Source organism: Hyperoodon ampullatus (genome assembly GCF_949752795.1).
Source record: "Hyperoodon ampullatus genome assembly, chromosome: 1".
Classification (NCBI taxonomy): domain Eukaryota; kingdom Metazoa; phylum Chordata; class Mammalia; order Artiodactyla; family Ziphiidae; genus Hyperoodon; species Hyperoodon ampullatus.
This window is the reverse complement of record NC_136914.1, coordinates 172,838,396-172,866,093: the sequence shown is the minus strand read 5'-3', so window position 1 is coordinate 172,866,093 and position 27,698 is coordinate 172,838,396. Positions and strand designations below refer to the sequence as shown.

The following is a 27,698-nucleotide window of genomic DNA, read 5'->3' as shown; positions in this document are numbered from 1 at the left end:
GTATAAATTCTACCTCTGTCTTTTCTCCTGTGTGACACCTGGTCACTCATTTCTTCATCACTGTGAGACTCAGATTCTCCATATGTAAAAAAATGGATAATTCTACCTCATTGCAGAGTTATTGTGAGGATTAGAATTATATTAATAAAGCACCTAGCCCATCTCTTGGCATATAACAAACTTAATAAATGTGAAGCACTCTATTAAAAACCCCCAGAGTGCATGTTTTTAAGTGGTGGCTGAGTCACACTCTGAAGTTCCCAGTCCTATGAGATATCGTGCTGTGCTCTCCACAGAGCTTGCCTCCCAAATCAGCATCTTGATTGGGTTAGGTGATGTTGCTTTTATAACTTATCATATGCTGGTGATTGGGGATGATTTCAGGTGTGTTTTTAGAGCTTTTCAGCCTTCTAGAAATAGAAACAGCCCTTTGGCAGGTAGGAGTCATTAAGATGTAAGGTAACAGTCAGCTAGGAAAACAAGAGTCTGCAGGCAGACTCTTCAAGTGTGGTGCTTTGAATATTGCATGCGGTGCTCATTCTATCACACATGCTTAACTCAATTACACTGACCCTTTGGCCCCGGTTCTTTTGTCTCAGTCTCAACATCTGCAAGTCTGAGCCAGCTGGAGGAAGAAACCTTGTTGGTAGTGTGGTTTTGACTGCTCTGTCGTTACAAAGGCTGAGAAGTTAATGTGTTATTTTGTTTCTTTCCAGTGGAAAGGTCATTAGGTTTAGAGGAGGTTATGCTATGATTGAAAGAATGCTCAGGAAATCTGATTAAAATTTCCTCTACTTTGGCCCATGCTGTGTTTCTCAGAACAATGCATAGAGAATACTGTGATTCCAAAGAAAGCATTCAAGGTCCACCAACTGTCCACAAACCCCAGTTTGAGAAATAATTTTCTAGAGGGCAGCTAAGGTTCTAGGGGCTCCAAGGGGATTGAGACTTCAGTGGCAACATCATTTGTTAATTGATTCACTTATTCATCCATCCCCCAAATAATTTTTGAGGAACTCTGGGGTATTAGACTCTATGTTAGGTCCAGAGGATATACAGATCTGTTAAGACATTGCTCCTGTCCTCATGGCACTCACAATGAAGAAGACAGACATGAACAGATCATAAACGTAATTAGTGTTTTACATGCTATATGAGAGGTAGGTAAGACGTGAGAACTCTGACCAGGGACCCATCAGTTCTGCATGATGGAATAATTGGAAAGGCTTCAGAAAGAAGGCAGTAATATTTAAATGGGATTATAAAAGATATATGTATTTCAATTGGAGGAAAAAGGAAAGAGGAATATTTTAAGTTGAGGAAATTATACTGTAAATGATTCAAAAGATGCTTTCATCAAGACATTTTCAAGAAAGCAGAGTCTTTCCATCTGTTATTGTCTATTTATATTAGGCCTATTCTGTGGCATGTATTTCTGCATTGACAACTGCAATAACTTCAACACAGTCCAATGCACTGGATCAACAGAAATCTTATGGAGGACCATCTTCCTACATCCTCTCAAGCTCAGGACCCAGAGTAGAATCAACCCATCCAATCCAAAGAACAAAAAAGAAAATTGAAAAAACCCCATTTTAGCTTTTTAAATTTTCCCCATGAAACCCAGCCTGAGGTCAGTTTGTTAATGCCTAGCTGCCTTTTCTCGGCTACTTTTAGCCCTGTGCAAATTCTTTAGGTACACACTGCTCTTAGTTCCTCATCAATTTTATCCTTGTCAGCTCAGACTTTATTCATGGCCTGCCCATCTTTTCATAGCCTTTTATTATTCTTATCCCCCATCACTATTCTGCAGCTTTTTCATATCATTGTTCCAAAATAAACTATTATAATATGAAAAGTACAAAACAAATATTTGCTTTTATCTCCTCTTCCTCACTTTGACAAACACAACCTTTCCAAGTATTTATTTCATTGCCATTAGTGGTCTTTTGTAAACTGCTCGAGGGCAGTAATTAAGACACACCAAGATTAAGGTTCCACTGACTTTCTTTTCCCTGATAAGTGAGAGTTCTGGCCCCTCACTGCCCTGAAAGTGTCAGGGCAGTAAGTAGGCACAGATGTTAATGAGAGGCAGCATCATTAATTATCAAAAATTATGTGACTTTTGTAGTCAAAAATGTCTAAATTTCCAACTAACACATGAGCCATGGAATCAAGAGTGTGTGACCCTGAGACCAGTTGATGAGAAGGTATTCTCCTGAGCCTCAGCTGTTTGAGTTGGGAATCTGTAGCTAAGAGTAAGGGATATAATGGGGAGAAGCCATGGCTTCAGTACTGGCCCTGGATGTGAGGAGTTCCTTAGCTGAAGTGTGGACTGGACCATGGCAGGAAGAATCTCTTAGGTCTCCATTGGGCCCCACTGTAAAGCAGCTCAAATTACTTAAGGATGCTATACTTTGAGACCTGGGCACCCATATCCTAATATATCCCAATACCTCCCGACTTGCATTCTACAGGACCCTAGGGCACAGATGAAGATGTTAGCAGAGGTTACTTGTGGGGAAAAAGAGTTCAGTGGACAAATACATTTTGGGGTCAATGAGTTAAACAAAGTTAAACAGAATTCTTTGTTGCAAATTCTCTCAAAACATTTATATTACAGTGTTTTGCTCCCAAACTACATTAAACTTTACAGAATTTACCAAACTTACATGGACACAAAATTCTTTTTTTTGTGTAGAGCATCTTTGAGAAATTATAGTGTAAATATAATTCACAAAGCAAAGTATAATATTTCAGCATTTATCTGTAGCTATGGATTCCCTTGGCTGCAAAGTAGGGTGTAGCCAGAAGTTCCCTGGGCTCCAGTCCATCCAGTGTGCACCTATGAAGACTGGGTTTATGCCAGTCAAACTGGCAGCTGAGTACTTTACTCATTTCAGCACCTGATCTCTCTGTTTTATTTGTAGCCCCAGGCAAAATATTTGACTTTAATGGAATCTTCAGAGTGTATTTAACAGAGTCCTATCTCACAGTTGCATGATACAAGGGTAGTACAGACTGCTATCAAACTAAAATTCCATTTTTATAACTAGTGCTTGATATATACACACATTTGAAGTGTTAAGATTTTCCATGATTTTTACACTTTTCAAACTGTACTGTAAAAATGTTCATAGTGTGGTGTCTGATGACTAGAAAGTTTGAAAAAATATTTTGTAGAATTAGCTTAATACTGTATCCTCTGGGAACTGTAAAGACTGTTGTTAGCAGTGTGAGAATCCTTCCTCTGGAAAAATCAGACATGCAGTAAGCATTTCATTCCATTTTCCTATGTTGCTGTGTATACATATTGGTGAGCAGTGACCGTTCTTAAGACTTTGGTTTTCCTCCACAGACAGCGTGGAAGATGAACTGGAGATGGCCACCGTCAGGCATCGGCCTGAGGCTCTCGAGCTTCTGGAAGCCCAGAGCAAATTTACCAAGAAGGAGCTCCAGATTCTTTACAGAGGATTTAAGAATGTAAGAACTTTCTTTTTGACTTTACCTTCACACAGTTCTCAGAGGAGCAGTGAGAAACGAGAGGGAAAAAGGGAAAATGTGCAGTTCTGTGAGAGCCTCATCCTATGTACACTTCTTATAGATCTTTCCTAGATATGAAAATTGTTGATATCCATTTGGGCTTTTGTTCACTTTGGTACACCATTGCTTGTACAATCAAACAAGGATGAGTACAGAAGAAAGGTTTACTTTATTCAATTTCTAGTTGGGATTTTTTTTTTCCTTTTCGGTTATATCGACATCATTTCAATAAGCTCTAATTGTCTATAGGACTAATTGACTATAGATTGGAGCCTATCAAGGAACTCCACTCCTAGCATTGCAGAAAAGTCATGATAAGTTTGATAATTTCTAAAAGAGCATGTTACCCATGACTCTGAACAACAGGTATCTGTAGGTAGTCCGTCCTTTCAGTTCTCTGTGATCCAGGTGCACCTCTCATGCTCCTTCCTGAGTGAATCATCATCAAGAAGAGTGACAGTCCTTGCACACCAGAGGGTGAGGGTGAGGGTGAGAAACAAGGAGTGGGCTGGGCAATCTGTCAGGCACACACTCTTAGTGATGCCTTGGTATATGCTCAGGATTAAGCTAGATACTGCAGGGTATTCGAAAGCCAGAGGAGATATGCTTCTGTCCTCAAGGAGCTAATGGTCTGAATAGGCAGAGAACACTCGCCCTTGTGAATTTATTTGAAAGTAATTCATCCTTAAAAGTATTAAATGGTCATACATTAAGTGGCATACACAGCCCAAGATGTGTTATGTTCTTACACATATGTAAACCATAGTTATATATGCTACAGGTGTCCCTTGAGATCCTAGTGAATTGCTTGAATTCCTCCTCAAATCCAGCCCCTAACAGCCTCCATTCCATGGTCTGTAGGAATCTATAGAGTCCAGAGATTTCTGCTAATTCCATCCTCTTGAAATCTGTCCACCTCAATGTTATCTCTGTCCAACCTCATGAAGATGAAAAACTCTGCCTCTTCTATGGTATCCACACAAAAATTTACGTACAGAATTTGTAATGCTAGCTGCCTTTTCAGAATATTTTTATAAGGTCCCAACATGCATATTACACACAAACTTCCACCACCTCTCTGACTCCATGGGGTCTCTCTCTACCCCATTTCTGCTCTTCACTGCTCTCCCTGCCTGGGCTACCTAAATGTTTCCTTCCATTGACCCTCTGAAACCTGGTCCTCTTCTGATGCCCAGGCATTTGTAGGGGTGGACTGGGTGGGGAGGAAGGCGATATAATGGAGATGGGTGCTTACCCCACACAGGTAGGACTCATATTACACATCAAGATGTGTCATCTATCAAGATGACACATACAAATAAACAGACCTAAAGAGAAAGGGTCTTTGAAAATTAGGCTCAAGAATTCTTAGTCATGCCTAGGCTGCAACAGAGAGAGGAAGCACTTACATGAAACAGCACTGACCCCTGACAGCAGCAAACCACTGAACAGTGAGGATAGGGAAGGGAAGAGGTGAAAAAGACCAAGTCTTGGCTGAAAGTAAATGCTAAGAGAAGGCTCATCGTAGAATAGAATTTCAAATGCATTCCTGTGAACATCCAAACTCCTTTGCTCTAATTCAGAGATCTTGTGATAAATTTTTTCCTTATAACAATGGATTATGCATCAGATACAAAATGGTTGCCTAATAAAGAACTTAACCAACCTCTCAGCATCCTTGCACTGCTGCTACCTTATCACTCCACTGCCTTCACTGTAGGTCTCCCAGTTTGGGGTCTGGCTGCCTTTCTTGCCATTTGTTGCAAATTGGAATCATGATTGCTGCCATAATTAACCTTCGAAAGCCGCATCTCCACAGCCTCTCTTCTACAAGTGGCACTTCATGAAAAATTGCCCAGGCTCTGAAGTCTTCATTCATTGCTTTGTTTGATTTTTTTCTTTGCCTGCTTGTCCTCTTTTCTTCCTTTGCTCCACTTCCCTCTCTTTTTTTTTATACAGCAGGTTATTATTAGTCATCAATTTTATACATATCAGTGTATACATGTCAATCCCAATCACCCAATTCATCACACCACCATCCCCACCCCCTGCCACTTTCCCCCCTTGGTGTCCATACGTCTGTTCTCTACATCTGTGTCTCAGTTTCTGCCCTGCAAACCGGTTCATCTGTACCATTTTTCTAGATTCCACATATATGCGTTAATATACGATATTTGTTTTTCTCTTTCTGACTTACTTCACTCTGTATGACAGTCTCTAGATCCATCCATGTCTCAACAAATGACCCAATTTCCTTCCTTTTTATGGCTGAGTAATATTCTATTGTATATATGTACCACATCTTCTTTATCCATTCATCTGTCAGTGGACATTTAGGTTGCTTCCATGACCTGGCTATTGTAAATAGTGCTACAATGAACATTGGGGTGCATGTGTCCCACTTCCCTCTCTTTTCCCGACCTCTTTTCTCTCCCCCTTTCCTATCCTCCTGATCCCTTCTCTGTTTCTTCATTCCTCCATTCTCTCCCTCCTCATTTACTTCCTTTGTCTCTTCTCTGCATCAATTCTTGTCTCCTTTTTTTTTTGCCTCTTCCCCTTCCTTCCTATCTTTAATTTGTCTCATCTCTCTTCATTGTCTTTCTGTCCCCCTACCCCACCCCATGAGATAAATTTCCATCAGACCTGAATGTACCCAAAGCATACTTTATATGATTCTTTAAATGAAAGGACTTCATAGTTTGCTCAGAACATATTAATCAATATCTCTGATAAAGAAAATGAGTGGCCCTTTAATTTTTATTTCTTTTCCTATAGTCAGTGTACAACTCTAATAAATATGCCCCAAAATATAGCAAGAGAGGCCCTAAAGCAGGGCAGCAGCTCTCTTATTTTACAGGATGGCAGCAATCTGAAGGATCTTAGCATCAGAGAAAGCAAATCAACTACCCTTGGTTTCCTGAACAACAATTATCTCAAGTCCTTAAGATCAAAAAATCATTTCCATGAAAACAATTGAGATATTCATTTTTAATGAAACCTTTTAAAACTCACCATTTAAAAAAATTTTATTTTATTTATTTATTTTTTTACACAACAGGTTCTTATTAGTCATCCATTTTATACATATTAGTGTATACATGTCAATCCCAATCTCCCAATTCATCCCACCACCACCACCACCAACCCCCAGCTTTCCCCCTTGGTGTCCATACATTTGTTCTCTACATCTGTGTCTCTATTTCTGCCTTGCAAACTTGTTCATCTGTACCATTTTTCTAGATTCCATATATATGCATTAATATATGCTATTTGTTTTTCTCCTTCTGACTCACTTTGCTCTGTATGACAGTCTCTAGATCCATCCACATCTCTACAAATGACCCAATTTCATTCCTTTTTATGGCTGAGTAATATTCCATTGTATATATGTACCACTTCTTTTTTATCCATTTGTCTGTCCATGGACATTTAGGTTGGTTCCATGATCTGGCTATTGTAAATAGTGCTGCAATGAACATTGGGGTGCATGTCTTTTTTTGAATTATGGTTTCCTCTGGGTATATGCCCAGTAGTGAGATTGCTGGGTCATATGGTAATTCTATTTGTAGTTTTTAAGGAACCTCCATACTGCTCTCCATAGTGGCTGTATCAATTTACATTCCCACCAACAGTGCAAAAGGGTTCCCTTTTCTCCACACCCTCTCCAGCATTTGTTGTTTGTAGATTTTCTGATGATGGCCATTCTGACCGGTGTGAGGTGATACCTCATTGTAGTTTTGATTTGCATTTCTCTAACAATTAGTGATGTTGAGCAGCTTTTCATGTGCTTTTTGGCCATCTGTATGTCTTCTTTGGAGAAATGTCTATTTAGGTCTTCTGCCCATTTTTGGATTGGTTTGTTTGTTTTTTTAATATTGAGCTGCATGAGCTGTTTATATATTTTGGAAATGAATCCTTTGCCCATTGATTCATTTGGAAATATTTGCTCCCATTCTGAGGGTTGTCTTTTCATCTTGTTTATAGTTCCCTTTGCTGTGCAAAAGCTTTTAAGTTTCATTAGGTCCCATTTGTTTATTTTTGTTTTTATTTCCATTGCTATAAGAGGTGGGTCAAAAAAGATCTTGCTGTGGTTTATGTCAAATAGTGTTCTTCCTATGTTTTGCTCTAAGAGTTTTATAGTGTCCAGTCTTACATTTAGGTCTTTAAATCCATTTTGAGTTTATTTTTGTGTATGGTGTTAGGGAGTGTTCTAAATTTACCAAGGCTTGATTTGTGACCCAAGATATGATCGTTGCTGGAGAATGTTCCATGAGCACTTGAGAAGAAAATGTATTCTGTTCTTTGTGGATGGAATGTCCTATAAATATTGATTAAGTTCATCTTGTTTATTGTAATATTTAAAGCTTGTGTTTCCTTATTTATTTTCATTTTGGATGATCTGTCCCTTGGTGAAAGTAGGGTGTTCACGTCCCCTACCATGACTGTATTACTGTTGATTTCCCCGTTAATGGCTGTTAGCATTTGCCTTAAGTATTGAGGTGCTCCTATGTTGGGTGCCTAAATATTTACAATTGTTATATCTTCTCCTTGGATTGATCCCTTGATCATTATGAGGTGTCCTTCTATGTCTCTTGTAATAGTCTTTCTTTTAAAGTCTATTTTGTCTGATATGAGAATTGCTACTCCAGCTTTCTTTTGATTTCCATTTGTATGGAATATCTTTTTCCACCCCCTCAGTTTCAGTCTGTATGTGTCCCTAGGTTTGAAATGGATCTCTTGTAGACAGCATATATGTGGGTCTTGTTTTTATATCCATTCAGCCAGTCTATGTCTTTTGGTTGGAGCATTTAATCCATTTACATTTAAGGTAGTTATTGATATGTATGTTCCTCTTCCCATTTTCTTAATTGTTTTGGGTTTGTTATTGTAGGTCTTTTCCTTCTCTTGTGTTTCCTGCCTAGAGAAGTTCCTTTAGGATTTGTTGCAAAGCTGGTTTTGTGGTGCTGAATTTTCTTACATTTTGCTTGTCTGTAAAGGTTTTAATTTCTCCATGAAATCTGAATGAGTTCCTTGCTGGGTAGAGTAATCTTGGTTGTAGGTTTTTCTCTTTCATCACTTTAAATATGTCCTGCCACTCCCTTCTGGCTTGGAGAGTTTCTGCTGAAAGACCAGCTGTTAACTTTATGGGGATTCCCTTGTATGTTATTTGTTGTTTTTCTTTGTACTTGATTTTTGATAGTTTGATTAATATGTGTCTTGGCGTGTTTCTCCTTGGATTTTTCCTATATGGGACTCTCCGTGCTTCCTGGACTTGATTGAGTATTTCCTTTCCCATATTAGGGAAATTTTCAAGTATAATGTGTTCAAATATTTTCTCAGTCCCTTTTTTTTCTCTTCTTCTTCTAGGACCCCTATAATTCAAATGTTCGTGCATTTAATGTTGTCCCAGAGGACTCTGAGACTGTCCTCAATTCTTTTCATTCTTTTTTCTTTATTCTGCTCTGAAGTAGTTATTTCCACTATTTTATCTTCCAGTTCACTTATTCATTCTTCTGCCTCAGTTAGTCTGCCATTGATTCCTTCTAGAGAATTTTTAATTTTATTTATTGTGCAGTTCTTCATTGTTTGTTTGCTCTTTAGTTCTTCTAGGTCCTTGTTAAATGTTTCTTGTATTTTCTCCATTCTCTTTCCAAGATTTTGGATCATCTTTACTATCATTAGTCTGAATTCTTTTTCAGGCAGACTGCCTATTTCCTCTTCATTTGTTTGGTCTGGTGGGTTTTTAACTTGCTCCTTCATCTGTTGCATATTTCTCTGTCTTCTCATTTTGCTTAACTTACTGTGTTTGGGGTCTCCTTTTTGCAGCCTGCAGGTTTGTAGTTCTCATTGTTTTTCATGTCTCCCCCCAGTGGGTAAGGTTGGTTCATTGGATTGTGTAGGCTTCCTGGTGTAGGGGACTGGTGCCTGTGTTCTGGTGGATGTGGCTGGATCTTCTCTTTCTGGTGGGCAGGAACGCATCCGGTGGTGTATTTTGGGGGTATCTCTGAACTTATGATTTTAGGCAGCCTCTCTGCTATTGGGTGGGGTTGTGTTCCTGTCTTGCTAGTTGTTTGGCATAGGATGTCCAGCACTGTAGCTTGCTGGTCATTGAGTGGAGATGGGTCTTAGCATTGATATGGAGATCTCTGAGAGAGCTTTTATTGTTTGATATTATGTGGAGCCTGGATGTCCCTGGTGGATCAATATCCTGAACTCAGCTCTCTCACCTCAGAGGCTCAGGCCTGACACCCAGCTGGAGCACCAAGACTCTGTCAGCCACCCAGCTCAGAAGAAAAGGGACAAAAAAGAAAGAAAAGAAAAGAAAAGAAGAGAAAAGAAAAAGTTATTAAAATAAAAAATGAAAAAATATTATTAAAAATGCAAAAGTAATTTAAAAAAACAGAAAGACAGAGCAACCAAACCAAAAAACAAATCCAGTTATGATAACAAGTGGTAAAAACTACAAAAAAAAATGGACAGACAAAATCCTAGGAGAAATGGTAAAAGCAAAGCTATACAGACAAAATCATACAAAGAAGCATACACATACACACACACAAAAGGAGGAAAAGGAAAAATGTATGTATATATTTATAAAAAGAAAGGAAGAGAAAAATCAATAAACAAATCTACCAATGATAATTAGCTCTAAATACTAAACTAAGATAAACATAAAACCAGAAACAAATTAGATGCAGAAAGCAAACCCGATGTCTTCAGTTGATCCCTAAATCCACCTCCTCAGTTTGGGATGATTCCTTGTCTATTCAGGTATTCCAGAGGTACAGGGTACATCAAATTGATTGTGGAGATTGAATCTGCTGCTCCTCAGGCTGCTGGGAGAGATTTCCCTTTCTCTTCTTTGTTCGCACAGCTCCTGGGGTTCAGCTTTGGATTTGGCCATGCCTCTGCTTTTAGGTTGCCTGAGGGCATCTGTTCCCCACCCAGACAGAATGGGTTAAATAGGAGCTGATTAGGGGGCTCTGGCTCACTCAGGTGGGGTGGGGGAGGGGATGGAGGGGCACGGTATGCCAGGCGAGCCTGTGGCAGCAGAGGCCAACATGACATTCCTACAGCCTGAGGCATGCCATGTGTTCTCCCGGGGAAGTTGTCCCTGGATCACGGGACTCTGGCAGTGGCGGGCGGCACAGGCTCCTGGGAGGGGAGGTGTGGATAGTGACCTGTACTTGCACACAGGCTTCATGATGGCCGCAGCAGCAGCCTTAGCGTCTCATGACCGTCTCTGCTCTCCATGCTGATATCCACAGCTCGCCCCTATCTCTGGAGCTCATTTAGGCGGTGCTCTGAATCCCCTCTCCTCTTGCACCCCAAAACAATGGTCTCTTGCCTCTTAGGCAGTTCCAGACTTTCTCCTGGACTCCCTCCTTGCTAGCTGTGGTGCACTAGCCCCCTTCAGGCTGTGTTCACGCAGCCAACCCCAGTCCTCTCCCTGGGATCTGACCTCCGAAGCCCGAGCCTCAGCTCCCAGCTCCCAGCCCCCGCCCACCCCGGCGGGTGAGCAGACAAGCCTCTCGGGCTGGTGAGTGCTGGTTTGCACTGATCTTCTGTGCGGGAGTCTCTCCGCTTTGCCCTCCACACCCCTGTTGTTTCACTCTCCTCCTCAGCTCCAAAGCTTCCCCCCTCCGCCACCCGCAGTCTCCACCAGCGAAGGGGCTTCCTAGTGTGTGGAAACATTTCCTCCTCCACAGCTCCCTCCCACTGGTGCAGGTCCCGTTCCTATTCTTTTGTCTCTGTTTTTTCTTTTTTCTTTTGCTCTACCCAGGTACGTGGGGAGTTTCTTGCCTTTTGGGAAGTCTGAGGTCTTCTGCCAGTGTTCAGTAGGTGTTCTGTAGGAGTTTTTCCACATGTAGATGTATTTTTGATGTATTTGTAGGGAGGAAGATGATATCCTCATCTTAGTCCTCCACCATCTTGAAGCTACACCCTCGGAGTTATTCTTGAGGCTTTTGTAGACTGACTGTATGACCTTCAGTAAATCACTTCATCCCTGGCAGCTTCTGTTTCCCTGTCAGCAAATTAGGGATTAAGATCTTCCTTTCCACTCATGAAGGGAGGTGGATGATAAATGGTTTTATTCTGCTCTTGAAAGAGTCAGATAAAAGTCTCCCTTAAGGGCTTCCCTGGTGGCGCAGTGGTTGATAGTCCGCCTGCCGATGCAGAGGACACAGGTTCGTGCCCCGGTCTGGGAAGATCCCACATGCCGTGGAGCAGCTGGGCCCGTGAGTCATGGCCACTGAACCTGCGCGTCCGAAGCCCGTGCTCCGCAATGAGAGAGGCCACAACAGTGAGAGGTCCACGTACCGCAAAAAAAAAAAAAAAAAAAAAAAAAAAAAGTCTCCCTTAAAGTGCAAAGTATTACTCATGTACTCTAGAATCTAGGTAGAAAAACGGAGTTAAAGTGTTCCTATGCCCTAGCAGAGTTTTCTGTCAGACTTCCAAGAAGCAGGGCTTTCTGAGGAGAAGGTTGTCTACAGGTCTAAGGAGATAAACATGGCAGCCCTTCTGAATCCCAGGGGCTGGCATGGTGCACATGCTCTCCTGGGCTTGAACCTTTCAACTGCCATTTCTTACCTTGAGCAAGTAGTTTAGCTTCTCAAGATATCAAATTTTCATTTGAAGACTCAGGATTTTAATACTGATGTAGATGAGAAGAGGATGAGAAATGTTTTACATAATCCCTTTCATTTAGAGTGTGAAAAATAGACATTAGAGCCCTTCATTTTTTTCCTTTCATTCTTCTTAGTACAAAAGTAACTAAAATTCATAAGGAAGATCATGATGTCATCTTGAAGTATACAGCCTTAAGCATGAGTTTACATTACATATATTCTGTGGCAATTGGATGCTTCTTGTTTTATTTGTTTCTTTTTTATCTTAACCTAATTAAGTGCTATGCAAAACATTTGAAATCATACTAGGGGTGTAAATTGAGATATGTAAGTGTCCTATATACAGTCAACTCCCCATTCCAACTTGCTGGAGGTAACTACTCTTAATATTCTTCTTTATTCTCCTAGATACTTTTTATAGGCATGTATTTATGTGTGTGTGGCTGGGGCAGGGAGAGTTTCTCTCTTTTTTTTGGTTATTTTGTTTTGTTAACTTTTTATTTTACATTATAGTTGATTAACAGTGTTGTGTTAGTTTCAGGTGTACAGCAAAGTGATTCAATTATACATGTACAGATTCTTTCGACATATATCCTACAGATAAATTATTTTTAGTTGACAATGAGCAAGTAGTCATGAGCATTTAACTTTACTTTCAAATAACCATTATACCTATGATGATCAGGAGTTCCCTGTTTTGGGACACTGCAATCTATTGGTTTGCACTCCAACTCTTAGCCTCCTCTTTGTTTGCTTGGGAATCCCCATAGGAAAGGCAGCAGCTTAAACACTGCCCTCTACTCCTTCCTTGTTCCAAAGAGGAATTTACCCTTGAAGGGCTTTACCAACCCTTCCCCTCACCAAGACCTACCACTCCCCCTCTCTCTCTACCAAAAAAAAAAAAAAAAAGAGAGAGAGAGAGAGAGGGAGAGACAGAGAGAGAAAGAGAAAGGAAAACCTGAAGAAAAAAAGGAAGTAAAAGTACACTGAAGACCCTTATTTTTGTTTGATCTATGAGCTTCCTGAAGACCAAGTCATGAGCATGATTTGTCTCAATATTCTCCACTCCCAATTCCAGACATCTGGCTCATGGTACCACTCAGTATTTGATTTTGGGATTAACGTACTAGACCCTAATCACTGACCAAAGTCATCCTGCATCATCCATATAATGCCTAACTTTTAAAATTGTTTTTACTTTCATTAAGTGAAATATGCAGGATACTTAACTCATCTTTACCTCCTGAACCTGTCTTTTCTCAATAAATGTTACCTCCACTTATCCAGTCATCTAGAAACTCAGATGTCTTCCTGGATTCTCCCCTTAGAACCTCCTGCACCTAACTATTCTAGAAGCTTGGTCAATTTGCCATTCTTTGTATCTCTCATATCTACACCTTCCTTTCCCTCCTTTCCCTCTGCCATTTCCCCTCACACACAGAGGCCATCTCTCACCTGTGTGACCATACGGCCTCCCAGTCTCCTGCCCAATCTTGCAAGCAGACCTTTCTAAGGACAGCAGTCTCAGTCCTGAAATAGTAACTCACCCCAACACAAAACTGCACATATTCTGGAGTAAAATGTCAATGTGACTAGATTCCAGTTCTGGTTAGCACTGGGCAAGATACTTGACCACTATGGGCTTCACTTATGTCATCTGCAAAACTGGAGAATCAGCATCTCACAGATGTTTTGCAAAGATAATGGATGTAAAGCACAGAGAACAGAACCTGTCTCATGATAACACTCCAAATGTAGCTATTATGATTATTACTCCCATTAACATTATTATCATTAGCACCACTGTCATCATGCTGCTTCTCTGAATCATGTTACTGTCTAGAAGCTTTTTTTTTTAAATGTCTTTGCCTACACCCTTCCCTAAGGACACACTGGGAAATAGTGCTCTTTGTTTTTGTTTGATTTTACTCTGTCTTTTGAAGTCTTGGGGAAACTGACCTAGTATTTCTCCTAATGACTTCCTGACTGAGATTTTGTGAAAATCAATAGAGATAACATAAGTTGTGATGTTTTAAACATAAAATGCTACCTAGAGATGCAGGTAATTTTACAAAACAACTTACATAAAAACAACCCTCATAGAAAGCAAACATTCCCTAGAAGCACTTCTAAAATCTTCTAAATTTTTATCCATTTACCCACAACAATGTTGTAAGTAAATTCAAATTTTATTTTTCTCTCAAGTCACAGGTGGGTTGGTCCAGGCTGATGGGGCAGTTCTGATCCATCAGGACATTCAGGGATCCAGGTTCCTTCTAGAACATTGCCCTGCATCCCTTGGCTAGGCTACTGGCCCCTTCTGCATTGTGCAAACTAGGTCATTTTCATGTTAATGTCCTGAGGGGAAGTGAAAGAGACATAGACCAGAGGCACATGGTTGTCCCAAGTTAGAGATAACACAAAGGTTATATATATATATATATATATATATATATATATATCACTTTCATTTACATTCCACGGGCTCACTAGTCACCTAAACTGCCAGCGGAAGCTAGGAAATGTAGTCTGTAGCTGGAGAGTAGTGTATGTTGATAGAGGGAGAATCTGGATTAGCAGAACAACCAGTACTCTGCAAAAATCAATAAAACTTCCTTCTACTGAATTTTTCTAGAGAATCATACAGATTTCTTAAGTTAGTTCAATTCATCCTCCTGAGGCAAATTTTTTTAGTCTGGGAGTAATGTGTCTACTGACCTCAAACTCACATATCCCTTGAGGGATCAAGATTTGTTAAAACTAATAATAATGTCTCTGTCTTCTGAATGCTTCAAGCCTTGCTACTTCCCTTAGCATTATATCAGAAATGCATACATAGCAAGTTCAAAAGCTCCTTCCTCTAAGGATTTGTGAATACAATTTGTTGTACGTGGAACCAAGTCTTCACAGCACAGAACCCAACACAGGGTGGTGGTAAGATGCTGTGTGGATCAACTTTAACAACATTACTCCTTCATATTCTTTTTGGAAGCACTAACTGGTTCACACAAATACATCACTGGGAGCCCAATAAATAATGTTTCAGATTCAGTACATGCTCCCTAAAGAGTCTGCTGTGCAACTTTAGATGTTTTGTGGCTAAAACTAACAATAAATCCGGGGCAACATTCATCACTGCAAGCTCCTGGCAGTGAACCTACCCCATAAAGTCAGATGCTTTTCCATTTTTTACAATTCCACTTCAACGTGTTCATTAATATAAGCCTAACTGACAATTATTCCGGTGACCCTGGCAGGTGTTCAAATCCTCATTAAAATAAAATAAGTTGCCAAAACTTTGTCTTTTCAATGCTACATTTGAGTTGAGTGTGTTAGACTATAAATCCTCTTAAATCTGTGTTGAATAATTTACCTTCAGGGAAATACAAAGAAATGTGTCAAAAGAAAATGTGATAGAATCAGTAATTTCCTTATCTATGAACATTCTAATGAATTATGCTTAATTTATGACATTCTAACTCCCATAGAATTTTAGGAGATTCAGTCAAAACTTCACATCTCAAGCTCCTCCTGGTTGTGAATACTTTCCACAAACATATATGGAACACCAATCCTTTACTGAATACTCACTATATGCCAAGTACTTTGATAATATTGGGTGTATATTTATGAATAAAAGAGAATTGTCCTCAACTCATAGACACTAGAGTTTGGTGTAGAAAGTGTATAATTAATAAGAAAGGGTAAAATAATTAAGTGTAAACTGTGGTATATTTAATGAAGGAAAAGGACAGAATTCTGTGAGTGAGATTCATGTGGACACAGGGGACCTAGAAGGTGTGATGGTTAATTTTTACTTGTTGACTGAGTTAGGCCTTGGTTCCTGGTTGTTTCGTCAAACACCAGTCTAGGTGTTGTTGTGAAGCTATTTTTGTAGGTGTGATTAACCTTGTAGGTGTAAGTAAAGGAGATGACCCTCAATAATCTGGTTAGCATCACCCAATCGATTGAAGGCCTTAAGAACAAAATCTGAGATTTCCCAGAGAAGAAGGAATTCTTCCTCATGACTGTAACAGAGAGTTTCCAGCCTACCCACCTGCCCTACAGATTTCAGACTTGCCAGTCCCACAATCCCAAGAACTAATTCCTTAAAATCCTCTCTCTCTCTCACGTGAACACAGTTCTGTTTCTCTGAATGGCTCTAACTCAGTGGTCCCCAACATCTTTGGCACCAGGGACCGGTTTCATGGAAGACAATTTTTCCACAGACCGGGGGCGGGAGGAGGGGATGGTTCAGGCGGTAATGGGAGCGATGGGGAGGGATGGGGAGCGATAGGGAAGGATGGGGAGTGATGGGGAGGGATGGGGAGAGATGGGGAGCGATGCAGAGCGATGGGGAGTGATGGGGAGTGGCAGAGGAAGCTTAGCTCGCTCACCCACTGCTCACCTCCTGCTGTGCGGCCCGGTTCCTAACAGGCCACTGACTGGTACTGGTCTGCAACCCCGGGGTTGGGGACCCCTGCTCTAACTGATACAGGAAGCCTTTCTTAAGTCCAGGTGTTTTATGTCATCCCTAAAGAGAGAACCACTCATGAAACCAGCAAGAATAAAGTGATCCCCAGTTGAAGAAACAGCAAGTCTGAACGTCCTAAGACAAGAAAGGGGAGATTAACATGACTGAGGTTGAAGGAGAGAGGGATTTATAAGATGAGGCCATCAGCGGGGCATGGAACAAGTTACACAGAGCCTTGTAGGCTAGATTGTTCAGAGTGTGGTAAGAAGCCATTGATAGTTTAAGTAGGGGAGTAACATGACCTGTGCTTTGGCAGATAAGGGGTTTGGTCAAGGAGGAAGGATGAAGAAGAGAAAAGCAGTAAGGAAGATATTGCAGGAGTCTAGCCAAAATATAATGGTGACTTGGACCAAAAATTGTGGTATTTAAGACGTAGATGAGTGAACGAGTTTGATCTGTATTTTGGAAATAAAAATGACAGAATTTGATGATGGGTTGAAAGTGACCAGTAGAGAAAGAGAAACAGTACAGATGATTCCAAACTTTCTGACTTAAGCAAATGGACAGATATGGAAGCCGTTTGCTAAGACACAGAAAACTGGGAGAAAAAATGCTGAGTGGGAATGGGGTGTTAAGAGTCAGGGGTCAAAAGTTCAGATTTAGCCTCATAAAGTTTTATAAGTTACTGTGGTTGGATATATGATTACAGAGCTAAGAGGGGAATTTTGGGCTGAAGGTATAAATTTAAGAGTCACTAGCATACAAGGTCACAAGAATGGATGATTAGTAAAAATTATAGTGAAACTAATATGTATTGAGTACATATGGTGAAATAAGCTCTGTCCAATGTACTTTAGAGGTAATTAATTGCCTTCATTCTCTTAGCAGCCCTATAAAGTAAACTTTTTAAATAAAGAAACTGAAGCACAGAATGGTTATGTGACTTTCCCAGGGTCACACAGCTAGGAATGAACAAGTCTGGAATTTGAACCAACATATTCTAGCTGCAGAGTCCATGCTTTTAACCATTGGGAATGACTGAAAAGAGAAAAGAGAGGATTCAGCCTTGAGGTGTGGGGAACTCTGACATTTAGAAGGTCAGTAAAGGAGATGAGGCAGAGACAGCAAAAAAAAAAAAAAAAAAAAAAAAAAATACTGAAGAAGAACAGAGATATGGTAGTAAAGCCAGGAGAATGTGGGATCACATCAGCCTAGAGACCATACTCCTCCAAGAAGTAAGAAATGTGTTGACTGATGCTAAGTGGGCAAGCAAGAAAGCAAGATAAGGATGGAGAAGTGTCTATATCAGTTAGCACTCTTGGATGGTAAGCAACAGAATCCTAACCTGCTTAACAGGAGGGGAAAAAAGAAGTCTTTGGAAGGATCTAGGGCAGCTCACAGAACTGAATGAAGACACAAGCACCCAAGCCCTGTAAGAGAGAAGCACTGGGGAAGCTCCAGGGAGTCAGGAGTAAACGAATGATGGTGGCCACAGTATTCACTGAATTACAGCTACATCTCTTTCAAATACCCCTCATTCTCTATGTTGAAGCCATGTTGGGCTCCTTTCAGTTTCCTAGGAACAAGTTCTTTCCAGAGAAATAATCAAATTCTGACCCCTGCAGGAGGAAATGTGGAGGCAGGGCCTCTGTTTGGCTGTAAGAGTTGGGAGCACAAAACTGTGCCTGCCAACTTTTCCTGCCTTTGGGCTGCCTTCTCCTCTTCTCCCAAAATCTTGTCTACATGTTACATTTTTCTTTTAAACATCTTTGGAAAATAATAACTTGCAGTGGAGAACTTCTGGTTCTTTCTGCTCTTACAGCCTTTTCACATGTTAGTTTCTGGGACACACTTTCCCTATTATTTAGTAGGCATGGTTCTTCCTATGGCTTTCAATAGCATCTTAAATCTTGCCTCCCCTGATCACATGTCTACGTATCACATGTCTGTGTAGGTCAAATCACTACTCCCAGATACACTCTATCACTGCACCCAGTTTGTTCCTTTCTCAGCATTTATCATCATTGGTAATAATAAATTAACTTGTTTATTTGTTTTCTGAATCCCAATGAGATGGGATATTAATGAAGGCAGGGCCACTGATGTTTGGGTCACCCACTTATATTCAGTACCCAGTACTTTTCCTGGGACAGAATAGGTTTTTTTGTTATGTTTTGTTTTTGTGGTATGCGGGCCTCTCACTGTTGTGGCCTCTCCCGTTGCGGAGCACAGGCTCCGGACGCGCAGGCTCAGCTGCCATGGCTCACGGGACCAGCCGCTCCGCGGCACGTGGGATCCTCCCGGACCGAGGCACAAACCCGTGTCCCCTGCATCGGCAGGCAGACTCTCAACCACTGCGCCACCAGGGAAGCCCAGAATAGGTTTTTGATGGGTACTTGTTACTTGAATAAATGAATATGTTCAAGACACCTCAGATAACTCCCTCCTTAACCATGAACAGGGCTATGGGAACTCTGTAAAGGGCCTCTGGGGCTAAATCTCAGCCTCAGGGGATTCCTCTTGGATAATTCTTCCCTTTAGAACCTGCTTACTATGTTATGGTATCTCTGGTCTCTCTTCCTGGTTTCTGGGTTTTTTTCCAACCTTTTTGTTGAACTCTCTGTGGAGATCTAGATTCTGGATCCCCTCACAAGCTATCCTCCAGGTATTCTTGGATCCCAGGACCTGTAGCCTTGCACAGAACACACCCTTCCCTTCATCAAGCACCTAGTTTAGAGGTGCTTCTCTGGCTCTGTGTGTCCGCAAAAAGGTTTGGAACAAGGAGATACAAAGATTAAGGAAACAATGCTCTGTCTTCAAATGCTTTACAAGCTAATTACAAAATAAGCATCAAGTCTAAAAATCTATCTGCAAATAAGAAATACTTTTAAAACACCATTTGTGAGCATTACCTCATTGTAATTGAGGTTAGCAACTTTGAGAAAAGAGTTAATATTTGAGCCAATCTGATCAAGTTAATCACCATAAAAATTAATTTGCATAAATAACCAATTTACATGGTACCAAACCATGTTAGAGAAATAGGTAGATATATATCAGAGTTAATAGGTTATGGAAAACTTCAGGAATGGAAGGGCAAAACTGGAGAGCTAGCAGGGGGCAAATATGACCCATAAAGATTTTGAGAATCATCACTGAAATACCTTAAGGGGAAAAGAGAGAATCATGTCACCAAATAAGGTATGTTGTTAATATGTTAATAAAGCTTGATGTATAGTGTGCACTAAACGTTATCTTAAAATGCTTTAACATACATTAGGTTATATCATTTCAAAGCCATATCAAGGGAAATATTAACATTTTGTGAAAGAGGAAATAAGGAGCAGCACATTTGTAAGAATAACCCAGAATCACAAGCTATTTGGTGACAGAACCAGGACTCAGACATAGTTTTGGCTTTTTGTCAGTTTCATTTTGTCATAGCAACATCTACTCGCCATAATAAAAGAAAGGGTGCCTTTAAAAACCACTGAGGAGCATGACAGGACTATTTCACTAGAATAGATAATGTTACTTCAGAAGATTAACTCAGCTTCTTGACCCCTTCCTTCTACTATTCAAAGACCCTTGTTTAACAAACAGAAATGTACAAGAGTTCAAATATCACCTACCGAATCATTCAAGCTAATGGATCTTATTTTTTAAGCATTCAAATAGGTCAACAAGAGAATAAGCAAACCCCTTTTTTCCCCCAATGTAAATTTTAAACCCCTCTAGGTAGGCCCATGTACAAACGAATGTCTATTCTCATTTTTAATATATCACCTATTGATCGTCAAAAAATTCTGAAGGAAACTTGCATAAAACATGTATAATATGACCAGTATAACATATATTATAGATTCCATAACATTAAGGAAAGGAGAAAACTTAATTTTCCAAAAAAGGCCAAGAGAGGAAGTGCTATTTGATATCACATTTAGTGTCATGTCAAATAGCACTTCTCAAAAACAAACTATTCAGCCTTTTTTTTTTTGAACTGTCTTTGCATAAATGTGCAATGACACTTTCTCTTATTATTATTATTTTTTTTCTTTTTAGGACCTCTCAGCATAGTTCCTAGTTATAGCCCTTCAACTTTAGGGCTAGTTAACTTTAGTTATCTAGTTATTTAGTCTAAACATTTAGCTTTCTAAACATTATGCTCTGTCTTGTCCCAAAAAGATATCATAAAAAGATTTGTTGAAATATCTAGAAAAAAGAAACATAAAATACTCTAAGCAGTAATTTAGTTCCTTATCACCAAGAAAGTAAATAACATAACTTCTGCAGTTAAAATCCATGTTTGGATCATCTTACCAAAATGTGGTCCAATACAGAGCTCTTTATGAAAAAAACAAAAACAAAAACAAAAACACCTAACTAAACATTATTTGACATAAACAAATTCCAGGAAAGGATATGATTAGTCCATTTGTGGTGTATTATTACAGCTCGTGGTCTGTAATTATGTTAGGACTCTTGAGTCCCCATATGTTATCCATGGTGACTGGAAGTGGGGTAGGCAATACTGTTTTTCATGGAACTAATTGTTGATTAAACACATTTTAATACACCATACACAACTAAGCAATTTACTGCTTGTCAGCGCAGAATCAAGACACCATGTAATCTGTGCAATGAAGCAAATGCTAATCATGCCTACTGGGTTTCTTCTGGAACTCCACATAAAACCTCATATTAGTTGCCTAATGGAAGGCAAGCCTATTACTGAACACACTTTGTATTATCATGAATAAGTGCTACTGACTTATTAGATAGATTGCATTTATTGAAAACAGAATGGAGCATGCAGTTAATTACTAGTTTTTCCTAATTAATTAGAGGTTTATGTGACTAGAATATTCTTCAGCTGATCATAGTGCTCTCTGCTAGAGTCAGATGAAGGTGGTATTTGAAGTGAGGCCACCCCCGGCAGCACCCTACACTGCCCTCCTCCGTGCATCACTAGGACTGGAGATTTAGGGAGGACGTGTGCTTCTGTGCATAGGTGAGGAATTGAGAGCCATCTAATCTTGAATTCCAATCCCAGCTATGACACTTACTAGTGTTTTTGCCCTGGGAAATCTCCCTGAACTTCATCTTCCTCATTTGTAAATAGGGGTAATATCTCCTCACAATATTGGTGAGGGCTCTAAAAGAAATCATGTGTAAGTGGAGATGTTTATGCGTGGTAGGTCCTGATCCTGAGTTCCTGAACCCTTCCACCGAATAGATCCAACACAAACAAAAATGTCCCATGGTAACACTCTTCAGGTTTTGTGGTGAAATTAAATTATGCAGTCAGAGCTCTGTTAATACACCATTGAGAACAACTAATCCCACCTTCTCCAAATTTTGCAGAGACAAATATTGAAGACTTGACCTAGGTGACGATTGTTTGTCCTGAAGTCAAATAATTAATGAAATAGCCAATGAAATAATAAATCTCTGCCTTCTTTGCCTTCAGACCTTGTCTTCCACCTCTCAAGTCAGGGTTCTTTCTACTCTACCAAACCGCCTGTGGAATTTTAATTCACCTTGTCCATACCACATACCAAATCATGAAATCTGCAACCAGCAACTCACAGATATTTATTGAGTTTCTGCAGAAGATGGACTGCAATAAACTCTTAGAAAGTAGATAGTAAGCAAATAGACATGATTCTTGCCCTCAGGCAGTAAAGGGACCATGTAACTAGTTATTTATTTTTCTACATTATTACCATAGATCCTGGACCAACTATTGCATGTATGACATTTTTGGGGGCAGACTGATCATAAAAGAGGTTTAGAAACTTCCCAAGGTCATACAGGTAATTAGTAGCTGAGATAGAATTGTAATAGACACATTTGAGCTTCCATCTCAAAATCCCAGCCTACTATCCAATAAGAACACACAGAATGTCTCTTAAAAAATAGAGTGAAAATAAATTTTAAAAAACATCTTGGCCCTGAACAAAGGGAATTTTCAGCTCTTTTGTATGACAACTAGGTAGAAACAGAATTTATAATTCTAGCAAGACTGCCCTAGGGTGAACAGTTGATATGCAGGTCATGTCATGCAGTTTGTCATGCAGGTGCCATATGAAATTCCAAATTACATGTAAAGAAGTTTATAAGATAGAGAAGCAGCCTAATGTAAGGGTAAAGAGCATAGACCCCAGAGTCAGACTACCTGGGTTCACATCCTGATTCTGCAATTTACTTACTCGTGAACTTGAAGATGTCATTTAGCCTCTCTGTATCTCTCAATTCCTGTTCAAAGATAACTCTGACCTTTTTGTCTAAGCAATCAGAAGAATGAATTGATGCTTTAAAAGACTGAAGGAGGACCATATTTGGAGAGGAGCCCCATGTTGTTTAAGGATTTAGGATGCCTGGTAGTCATCCAAGGAGAGTTATGGCATAGGCAGTAGCATATATATGTCTAGAGTTCAAGGGGAGAGGTCCAGGCTGGGAAATAAGCATCAGTGACCTCAATATCTAAATCATATTTATCTCCATGAGACTAGATGAGATCACCAAGGGAACAAGCACAAAATAGGTCAGATTTATGTTTTAGAAATGTCACTCTGACAGAGCAGAGTAAGAAGAATGAGAATAGAGGCTGTTAGGCCAGCTTGAAACCTACTGCAGTAGTTCAAGCTTGAGATAAGCAACGATGATAAACATCAGCAGTAACCATGGTAATAACAAAAATGAATTGTAATGCAATGGAATCATAATGAAAGATGAATACAATACCAGTTACAGTAAAAATACAGCAAAAGGGCTGCAAGGGCCAGGCCCCTCCTCTTATTTCTGTGATCTAAAGGCAAAGAAGGCGGAGATTAATTTGTCTCTTGGAATCTGTGCCACTGCCCCAATGAGGGAAGACTGGACTCTCACCTTTAACTCATAAAAGACAAACTTCACAATCATTTAAAGATGAGCTCTCACATATTTTTAGGATATATACTCTAATCCCTTAGATTTTGCCTTCACTCCACCCCTGCCCTCACCAACACAACCACCTAGAGACAATTACAAAAGAGGCAGTCAGGGAAGTTTCTGATATTTACTTTCTTTAGGATACTGTCTCCTTCCCAGAAAGTTTGGACATTAGGAAAGCCTGTCATTCTCATTTCTCAGCATTCTCTTCTTCCAAGTGCTTAATTATAATTCTTTATTCCTTGTGTCCACCATTCATACATCACAAATCTATATGTGTGCAGAGGTGGGAATAGGGCTAGGCGTGTTTCTGTGTATGTGTTAAAATTCAGTGAAGAAGGTGCATAAGAAAATAAAGATCAAAATAGAAGAAACTGGAGCATATGTTGCTTAGAAGACAAAAGGAGTAAAAGGGGCCTGGTGATTCAGCTTTGGGAATACATTTATTGGAGTTTCAGTTAGGATGCAGGGAAATGGGTAAACTGGATAATTTCAAGTCTTCTACCTGTTGATGAAGATGATCCTGATTTTATTTAATATTGGGCCAATGTACGTCACTGAATGTTAATCCCCTACAATAATATGGATCTTCTCAAGGAATTACTTAAACTGGCATCCTTTGACTTTCTATATATTTTAAAGTTTCAGATTTGTGACCTTTTCAAGAGATGTACAGAGTGTTATTAGACAGGAGGAAATTGCAGTTTACAATTCTCTCCATTCCACAAATTATTTAAGGTAAATCCAAAGAAAAATAAATATCCTCAGTGGGATCTGCTTGTATGTTACATATCACAACTGTATCAAAAGCCAGTGATGTTAGCAGGTTATTTTATTACTCTAATATGAAGTAGCACAGTCTTAGAAGCTAGGTTTGGGTGGGTTTTTTCTTTTTAATATTTCACATGTCAAATCTAGTTCTATTAAGAGATGCTGATGTGGGGGATTTGTGTGTGAATTCCAAACAAAATGGCATGCCTGCAGCATGAAATTGGTACCAGACTTGGCACAGCTTTACTCTATATGCAGCAATGGCCCCATGTGAAGGGTGATTCTATTTGTGAAAATACAAAGCTCTGAATAACGACTGATAGATCTTCACATTGTCCACCAGTCCTATGACTTCTTAGTCACCTCCTGTTAGCTTCAGTATTTGTTTCAGTTGGCTATTGCTGCATAACAAACTTCCCTGAAAGTTAGTGGTTAAACAACAAGGAAGCATAGAGTGCTCTAGATTCAGACTTTGGATTCTCATCATTCTTCAAACCAGACAGGACTCCGGCAGAAATTTCTTTCAGTGTATGCAGTGTCTGGGAAGCTAGAATCTCTTAGAAAGCGTCTTCACTCGCAAATTGATTCCTCAGCAGGGAAGGTTGGAACAATGCGGACTAGTTGAGAATCTCTCTCTCTCCCACGACCTCTGTGCTTGGCTAGTGTTATGTGCTGAATTGTGTCCCCCCCAGAAAAATTCATATGTTGAAATTCCAACCCCCCGGTATCTCAGAATGTGACCATATTCAGAGATAAGGTCCTTATAAAAGAGGTGATTAAGTTAAATGAGGATATTAGGATGGAGCCCTAATCCAATATGACTGGTGTCCTATAAGAAGAGGAAGAGACATCAGGGGTGCATGTGCACAGAAAAACAACCCTGTGAAGAGGCAGCAAGAGGGCATCTACCTGCAAGTCAAGGAGAGAAGCTTCAGAGGAAACCACCCTGCCAACACCTTGAAACTGGACTTCTAGATGCCAGAATTGTAAGAAAATAAATTTCTGTTGCTTCAGTCACCCAGCTGGTATTTTATTATTGCAGACCTAACAAAGTAATACAGAGCGTTTGAGTTTTCTCACAATATGCTGATTTCAGAACAGTTGAACACAGTAGCTGGTTTCCAAGAGAGAAGAAAGAGAAATCTACCAGTGCTTGTAAACCTTGGCCAGGAATTGGTATAACATCATATCTGTTGTATCCCGCTGACCAAAGCAAGTCACAAGGTCTGCCCAAATTCAAAGGAATGGGAAATAAATTCTACCTCTTGACATGTGGAGTAGCATTTGCTCACAGGGAGAGGAGAAATTGGTGGTGGCCATCAATGGAGATCATCTACCATAGCCTTTATCAAAACTTCCCACGTCTCTTCAGCCTCTCTATTAAACATCTCTCCTGTTCACTTTTAGATTTTGATTCCTACTTCAGTACACTGACACCATCTAGTGTTAAAACTCACAGTTTTCTACCTCTCTACTAAAATCACACATAATATCCATTATTTCTTTTGCTCCTTTCCTCCAGGCTTTAATAGGAAAGAATTTTCTTTCTACTCAAAGTTAATTCATGTACCTGGGCCCTAAAGTGTTCTTCATTCCAAGACATTTTCCTGCAGTCATCACTTTCTCTTTTGAGTCTGAAACTGCCACCTATCAACTCCTTCCTCATAGGCAAACAACTTTCCTGGTCCCAATGTATCTCCCACCATGGGGCAGAGTTTTCCAGTGTTCTCTACTATGATATTACTCTTTTCCTCTACTCATCAGAAGCTTTGGAAGTAGGATTTACTCTCCCTATCTTCACATCATTACCTAGGATTAGTTTCTCAACACTCTACAATATGGTTTCTATCCCTAATGTCTCCCTAAAACTGCCCTGAATAAATTTTTTTAAATAGCCTGCTATTTTAAAAATACAAGGGAAGCTTTTCAATATTTACCATATTGGACATGTCGCATCATAGAATAGATATCTCCTCCTTGAAAATATTTTCTACTTTCTTGGTTTCTCTTGTGTTCTTTCTGTCTCTCTAATCCAGAATTATTTCATCTTCAAGGGTTTCTTTTTCCTACACACATTTATTAAACATTGCTTTTCCTTGGAATTTTGTTCTTGACCAATTGTTCTTTTTAATTTTCATTCTCCTAATAGGAGCACATCCATGTTCATGGAACCATCTACCATCTATACCAATAAATCTCAAATCAGTCTCACCAGCCCACGTCTCACTCAAGCTGTCCAATTATCTAATTGTCACATCTGCCTAACTCTGGCATAGGCCCTCTGAATTCAATATGTACAAACTAAGCATGCCATTTTTCATACCCTGAAACTGCATTTTTCTCTTGCATTTTCTGTCTTTTAGGGTCCTTGATTTTCCACCCAATTACTCAGCCTAGAAATCTGGGATCATCCTTGATCCTTTCTTTTCCTTAGTGACCCATATCCAATCAGCCACCAAGTTCTGTCAGATTTTGTTTTCTCAGATTTATCCCCTCCTCTTCAGCCCAGTCGTTCATGCCACAGCTCAAGCCTACATCATCTGTCTTATGAAATGGTCAAAAATGTTCTAATCAGCCTCCATGCTTCTATCTTCTACTCAGACTTTCGTCTCCATCCCAACGCCAGATCTTTCAAGTAAAACAGAAAACCAACCAGGCAATTCATACTGAAATTAACTCTTTACTGACTCTGTTTTCTGTCAGTGAGACCAAATTTCTCAAGTTCTTGAGCCATGGCATTCTGCCTGCTCCTGAAGTTTACCCTGAGAAATGAGATGAGATAGAAAGTCTGAGTCCAACATAGAGTTAGAAGAATAATACTCTTTAGTTCATGTTGTTATATTTTGTTTTAAAACAAATTAAAATCCTCAGAGCACATGGAATTCAGAAGTCAGTAATTTCCAATATAGGATCTAACCAAATTAAGGGTAATGATATATTTAACTACATATCAGTAATTCTTGAGAACTGGATTGTCTGTGGTTATATATCTTTTAAATGCACATTGAGTAGTAACAAGAAGAAAAACAGCAATTATGAAAGCCAGTAATACATGACAATTCTAACTATTCTGGAAAAATCTACCTCCAAGTCATTACACAAGGCAACTACAAGACCTTGAAAGGGCCACAAATATTAAACTATTGAAGTATCACATTTCATTTTCTATACAAATGTGCAATTCTAAACCAGGCTGATTTTTGTGCTTTCTCAGTCTGAATTTCATTTTAAGCAAATTAAATTTGCTTTAGGATGCAATTTTACAAGGGAAAAAATAACAAATTTTGTCCATTGCAAAGATTAGGAAAAAGTATATATAGATTGTTTGCAGTTTCCAGATGTCTCTT

General features: G+C 39.6%; 1 protein-coding gene across 6 annotated transcripts in view; it reads left to right on the top strand.

Annotated features, from left to right (window-relative positions):
- The window catches only part of KCNIP4 (potassium voltage-gated channel interacting protein 4), a gene marked incomplete at both ends in the record, with an annotated part of 1,193,276 nt that overhangs the window by 1,089,551 nt on the left and 76,027 nt on the right, over positions 1–27,698 (top strand). For 4 of the 6 annotated variants that reach the window (XM_079704278.1, XM_079704277.1, XM_079704276.1 and 1 more), the window contains one exon: positions 3,359–3,483. In XM_079704278.1, the coding sequence (XP_079560404.1) occupies positions 3,359–3,483 (125 nt within the window). The remainder of the gene's footprint in view (positions 1–3,358; positions 3,484–27,698) is intronic. The other 2 variants (XM_079704274.1, XM_079704273.1) reach the window with 1 other exon arrangement.